Consider the following 6,000-nt stretch of genomic DNA (forward strand, 5'->3'; position numbering starts at 1 on the left):
ATTCTGCAGTAATGGTTTTATACAGTATTTGTCCTTACGGGACTGAGTTAGTTTTCTCAGCATAGTGCTCTCCAGTCTCTCCCAAGTTAGGTAATAATTTACAAAATTACTGCTCCTGAATGGCAGTAAGAGAGATGCAAATCAAAACCACAGTGAGATATACTATCTCACTCCAGTAGCAGGGGCAAAGTTTAACAGGACAAGTAATAATTGTTGGAGAGGATGTGGCGAGATAGGAACTCTTGTACATTGTTGGTGGGATTGTAACATGGTACAACCACTCTGGAAGGCAGTTTGGTGTTTCCTCAAAAAGCTGAACATAGAAATTCCATATGACCCAGCTATTCCACTGCTTGGAATATACCCCGAGAAAATGAGAACTGAGCCACAAATGGAGACTTGTACACCAATATTCATAGTAGTTGTTGTTAAGTGCCGTCAAGTTGTAGACAACTCATAGTAACCCTATAAACAAAAGACCTGAACACTTGCATAACTTTCATAGTAGCATTCATTATTCATCATCACAAGAATATGGAAACAGCCCAGGTGTCCAACCAGAATTGAATGGATTGAGAAGTTATGGTACATTCACACAATGGAGTTTGAGTTTTTATTACGGCAAAGTGGCTGTAAACACAAATACTGTTGTTGATGTTGTTGTTGTTGTGTACCATTAAGTTGGAACTGACCCATAGCTGACCCTCCAGCAGATTTTCACAGGCAGTAAATTAATTGCATGGGAGAATTAAAAAAAAAAAAAAAGAAAGAAATCCTGTCTTTCTTCTGTGAAGCAGCTGATGGATTTGAACCACGTGCCTTCAGGTTGTCAGTGCAGCTCCAATCACTAAGCCAACACACACACACACACACATACACAAGCACCATGCAGTACAAACGCAGGATTTACTGAGGGTCATTTGGAGCAGAGCAGCCGTAGACCACACGCACAGCATCAGCCAGACGACTACACTGTGTTGCAGTAGAGGACTCCACCCCTTCATTCTCAACACTTTATAGAATTGAGCACCGTGAAGCAGGTATGTATGTACCAAGGACAGTTTCCAGGAGGGAGAAGTGATTTTGTTACAATCTTTAGTTTGAAAAAAGGGGATGAGTTGTGGGCACCTCCACTGGGTTTATTTATGTTCCAAGTAAAATATGTTTGAAAACATATTCCTAAAACATTTTGCTTTATCTTCACAACTGTCCTACAATATGTGTCCTACAATGTAAGTATATACCTGCTCTGATTTATGGATAAGGTTAAATGTACCACTGGGCTAAGGCTCTCAAGTTGCTTATAGTCTTGTTGAAGAATCAAAACAAGGTCAACTATACACAATTTAAAGAGAAGTTAAGCCATAACTCGTGATCAAATACATGGCAGGAAGCAGCCAAGTCGCGTTTTTAATTCCCTACCAGCACTTCTCAAAGGAGCTCTGATGACTTAGTGGTAAGGAAATTTGTTGCCAACCCAAAGGCACACGGTTTCAATCCACCAGTTGCTGTGTGGGAGAAAGATGGGCAATCTCCTCTCATGCGATTTACTGCCTCTGAAAGACCAGGTTGGAAGGTGAGCTATGAGTTGGTTCTAACTTAACAGTACATAACAGCTAGCACTGCCCTGGCATACTGGTGGCACCTAAGTGGAACAGAAATAGAGGCCTTTTGTGGGAAGAAATTGAGAATGAGGGCTTTACCAGCCAGGTGTAGGAGCTCCCCTCCAGCATGCAGGAAGCAGACTGGGCAGCGACGGGCCTGGACCAGCCTCTGATGTGTTCACCCTGCCCATCCACAGGAGGAGAAGTCCGACAAGGAGCGCTGGCAGCACCTAGCCGACCTGGCAGACTTTGCACTGGCCATGAAGGACACGCTTACAAACATCAACAACCAATCTTTCAACAACTTCATGCTGCGCATAGGTAAGGGGTTTGGTCTCACCTGCCCCTTGACGTGCACTCTTCTAAGGCAAAAGACTCAGACCAAACCAGCAGGAAAGCCTAGAGACTTAGAAAAACCCAAGGCATTTCAGCTGGGGCGGTTCACAGCCTCTTTGAGCTGGAAAGAACTGTCATTTAGTCCAGTCTCTTTTCCAGATGATCAAATGGAAGTTGAGATTGATGACACAATAGTTAGCTAAACTGACTCCATGTGGCTTACAGTGGTCGCTTGCTCTTCCTCCTGAATCTAGATGGGAAATGTCATTTCCGTGCATGCCTTCTGGGGGTTTCTGTGCCTCATAAAGCTTTGCACACCTCAGTGCAGCCTGTGTTTGAAAGACTGCCAGGAGTTAACGTCACTAGCTGCCTCCGAGGTCTCTCACTCCTCTTGGGTGAGATCCCGGGAGACTTGAAGCACCCCCACTGCACTCAGTGAATCCATGTATATGTGGGGGGTAGCTGATCTTTGTCAAGCATCTGGTAGACACAGAATAAATAGGTAATTTCTCCCTCGGATTGCTCAGAGTTTAGTTCTGTGAGACAAGTTTAACAAAGACTACGGCATGCTTTATAGTCAGGAGGTTGAGGTGGAGGGCCAGGTGGTGAGCACTGGGGAGCTGGTGACATGAGACAGTGGTGATGGCAGGAGCTGATGTCTGGTGAGTGGCGGTGCTGAGCGGTCTCTCTCTCCCAGGCATGAACAAAGGAGGGGTCCTGGCTGGGGTCATTGGAGCCCGAAAACCTCATTATGACATCTGGGGCAATACAGTCAATGTGGCCAGCAGGATGGAGTCAACGGGGGTCATGGGCAACATTCAGGTATGTCCCACAGCAGAGCTAGGAACAAAAGTGGGTGGGTGGTGCATGTGCGTTTGCCACTGTAGCTGCCTCCTTCCCGTTGGTTCAAAATATGAACTTGGCAGTTCTGAGATTGAGGGCAAGACTAGGAAGTGATACTCCTGTAGCTAACTTCAGTAGAAGGGAGTATTTCGATCCTCTTTGCAAAATCTATTTTTTAAGATCTGGGTAAGATTATTGCCTTACTGTCGGGATGAACTTCCTGACATCCTGTGTCTCCACTACCTCGTGAAGTAATCCCACACATGTAGAAAAGCTCCATGAATGGGCAGAGTCTCAAGGGCAGGGAGTAAAAGTTGCAAGCTGTAGTGCTGCCACTCAGATAGCCTCTGGCTGTCCGTGGAGGAGACAGGACTAGAGAGCAGGGAGTTTTGGGCAGATTGCCCTGTGTTCTAAAGGGGCCTCTGACTAGGTGGGATCTAAGATGGGTGTGAGCACGCCTGGGTCAGTTCTCTGCTCTTAACACACCAAGGCTACCTTCACTCACTCTGATAACCCCACGTTGTCTTCCTCTTCTCTGTCCAGGTGGTGGAAGAAACCCAAGCCATCCTCCGGGAGTACGGCTTCCGCTTTGTGAGGCGAGGTCCTATCTTCGTGAAGGGGAAGGGGGAGCTGCTGACCTTTTTCCTGAAGGGCCGTGACAAGCCGGCTGCCTTCCCTAATGGCTCCTTTGTCACGCTGCCCCACCAAGTGGTAGACAACTCCTGAGCCGCCTTTGTCTAGCGCCCTCAAAGGTCTAAATGGGGAGGGAAGGTTTATTTTTTTGGAATCAAGAGAAAAAGCCTGGGGAAAAGGACAGACTCCCAAGTCCCAGCATCCCCAAATCGTTGAAGTACGCATTCACATAGACTTTAGGTTTAAAACAATTCCTCAAGCCTCCATTTGTTCATGGACGAGGGAGCTCCGAGGATGGACATGCTACACAGTGTGCCTGTGGCTTCTCCCACACAGAATAGGGGTCCTAGGTGTAGCGCTGGAGCAGCCCTCCTGGAGCCCGTCCAAACCAGCACCCTTCCCCAGAGAGGCCAAGGCCACTGAGGAGCCAGGTGGTGTCAGGGGCTGAACGCAGCTGCCTTTGTCGCCAGGCTGGTGGACACAGGGGGGACACTCCGCGTTCAGTGGGGGCCTGGCAGCCGACAGGCGCGCCCCAGCTGGGATCCTGAAGCAGAGTTCTCCTTCAGAAGGTACTCGAGCGGTAGCCCTTTCTCCTTGTGGTCTACGTTAGGTTACATGGCCCTAGTCCTGACGTTCCTGATAATCTTGAAAGGTTCTTCTGGAACCCGTCACCTTAGTTATGAGAACAGAAAGTGCAATATTTCCTTTTACCTGGTGGGGGTGGGGAGGGGAAAGGGAATTTATTTCTGAAAGAAAAATATATATATATATATACACACACACACAGATCTTCTACATTTATATTTTTAACTTTCTGTTAAAAACTTTCCGATACTGCCTTGCCTTTTGAGCTCTTGCTACAGTCGCCTTTGCTACTGCTTTAAAAGAGAATTTACAGGTATTGATTATATTGAAAAACAAAGACTGTTTTATTAAAAGCTTTATTCAACTTGAATGTGATCATTGTGAAAATTGTGTGTGTTTAGTCCCCATCACACATGTGGAAGGCCAGCTTGAACTGGGACCCTGCCTGTCCTTAAGCTGCTGCCACCTGCCGATCCCTGGTGGTTTTCCCAGTCCCCTGTGCTCCTCCTGTGGCCCTTACACGTTCTACTTCCTGATCATCAGGCCCCTTCACTGGCTGTTTTAGAGAAGGGTCTAAGTGCAGCTCTGGAGCTTGGTCAGGAATGTAGGAATAACTCCTCTTTTAATCGGGTAATGGTGGGGGTGGGGGGAAGACAGGATTTGAAATGGCCAGCCAGAAAAAAGTTTCACACCTGTGTATATAGTATACACAGTATACTCCATGTTGTTGTTTGTCGTTGTGTACCTTCACATCAGAAATAACTCATAGCTGACCCTCCGGCAGGTTTTTAGAGGCTGGAGAGCACATTGGAGGAGTCTGCCCATCTTCTGGAGCAGGTGGTAGATTTGAACCACATGCCTTTGGGTTAGCAGCACAACTCTTTGCGACGAGACCACCATCAACTCTCATAAGCCAGAACAAAACATGTCTACAGATCCAAAGCTCATGGTTGAACAGGTAGGGTGGGGGTTGTGGTACTATTTAGCCATGCCCTAAAACCTGCATGAGAGGGAAGTGGAGAGAGGGCCATTTGCTGCTGTAAAGGTGACTTGAGTTCATGGGAAGACATGCAACCTTGCTCTTTCAGAACTGACTTTATACAATCAGCTCTGTACTAGTGTTTTAGCAGACAAAGTAATACATACAGACCTGTTTCACTTCTCACATCATATTCTTTATAAAAACGCAAAATGTCCAAACCAAAGATTAAATATACTTCTCTGTATATAACACCATGGTGGACGAATTTAAGGGCTTCCTTACTTAAAGCTTCTGAGGAGGCCAGATATACTCTTTAGTTGAAGGATATGCCTATCCTCCCTCACAAAATCTCCATCTAACCATTTTAATTTACAGTTAAAATATATGATTAGGTCAATGAACACCTCAAAGGAACACATGAACTTGAGCATTATAAGAGATCTTTAAGTGGAGAAATGTCCCAATGTCCATGGACCCACACCTGGCCTGTCTCCAATGAAGAGGTAGGTGTCAGTGCTTATTCCAAGAAGTTCTTACTCCTCAAGGAGTCTGAGCTGTTTTAAGATTTTTCAATTCTTGGAACGTGGCCTGAAATGACATGTGAGGTGGTTCGGTTCATAACGTTTCCTCTTTTGCAAATGAAGCAAATATTTTGGGTAATGATGTTGTACGAAAGAGATTTTCATGGTGGACCCGCTGTTCTTCTTGTGACGGTGATCTGTCCACCCCTGAGGAAGTAAAAGCACCAGTCTTATCCCGTGTAACTGTGGAATAAGAACCTGGATCACTGATAGCCTGCACCCATGTAACTTTAAGATAGGCAACCTAAAACAAGGGAAGAAATCTAAAACAAATATGTGACTTGTGGCAGTTTCAAACTTTTTTCCCTCAAAAACATTCCATTTTTGATTATTGCCATGTCACATGTGTGCTATATTTAATTGGTGCTGCTTTAACCCAAACAGATTCATAGTAAATGTCTCTCAGCCAGCTGCAGAAATTTCCATTTACTTATTC

General features: G+C 45.8%; 1 protein-coding gene across 1 annotated transcript in view; it reads left to right on the forward strand.

Annotated features, from left to right (window-relative positions):
• The window catches only part of ADCY3 (adenylate cyclase 3), a 130,230-nt gene extending 126,721 nt beyond the window's left edge, over positions 1–3,509 (forward strand). The window contains exons 19-21 of the mRNA XM_006880623.1: positions 1,802–1,925; positions 2,638–2,762; positions 3,327–3,509. Coding sequence (XP_006880685.1) covers positions 1,802–1,925; positions 2,638–2,762; positions 3,327–3,509 — 432 coding nt within the window. The remainder of the gene's footprint in view (positions 1–1,801; positions 1,926–2,637; positions 2,763–3,326) is intronic.
• The last annotated feature ends 2,491 nt before the right edge of the window (positions 3,510–6,000 follow it).

Source organism: Elephantulus edwardii, unplaced genomic scaffold (genome assembly GCF_000299155.1).
Source record: "Elephantulus edwardii isolate Elephantulus edwardi_28Jun2011 unplaced genomic scaffold, EleEdw1.0 scaffold00009, whole genome shotgun sequence".
In the NCBI taxonomy this organism is placed as follows: domain Eukaryota; kingdom Metazoa; phylum Chordata; class Mammalia; order Macroscelidea; family Macroscelididae; genus Elephantulus; species Elephantulus edwardii.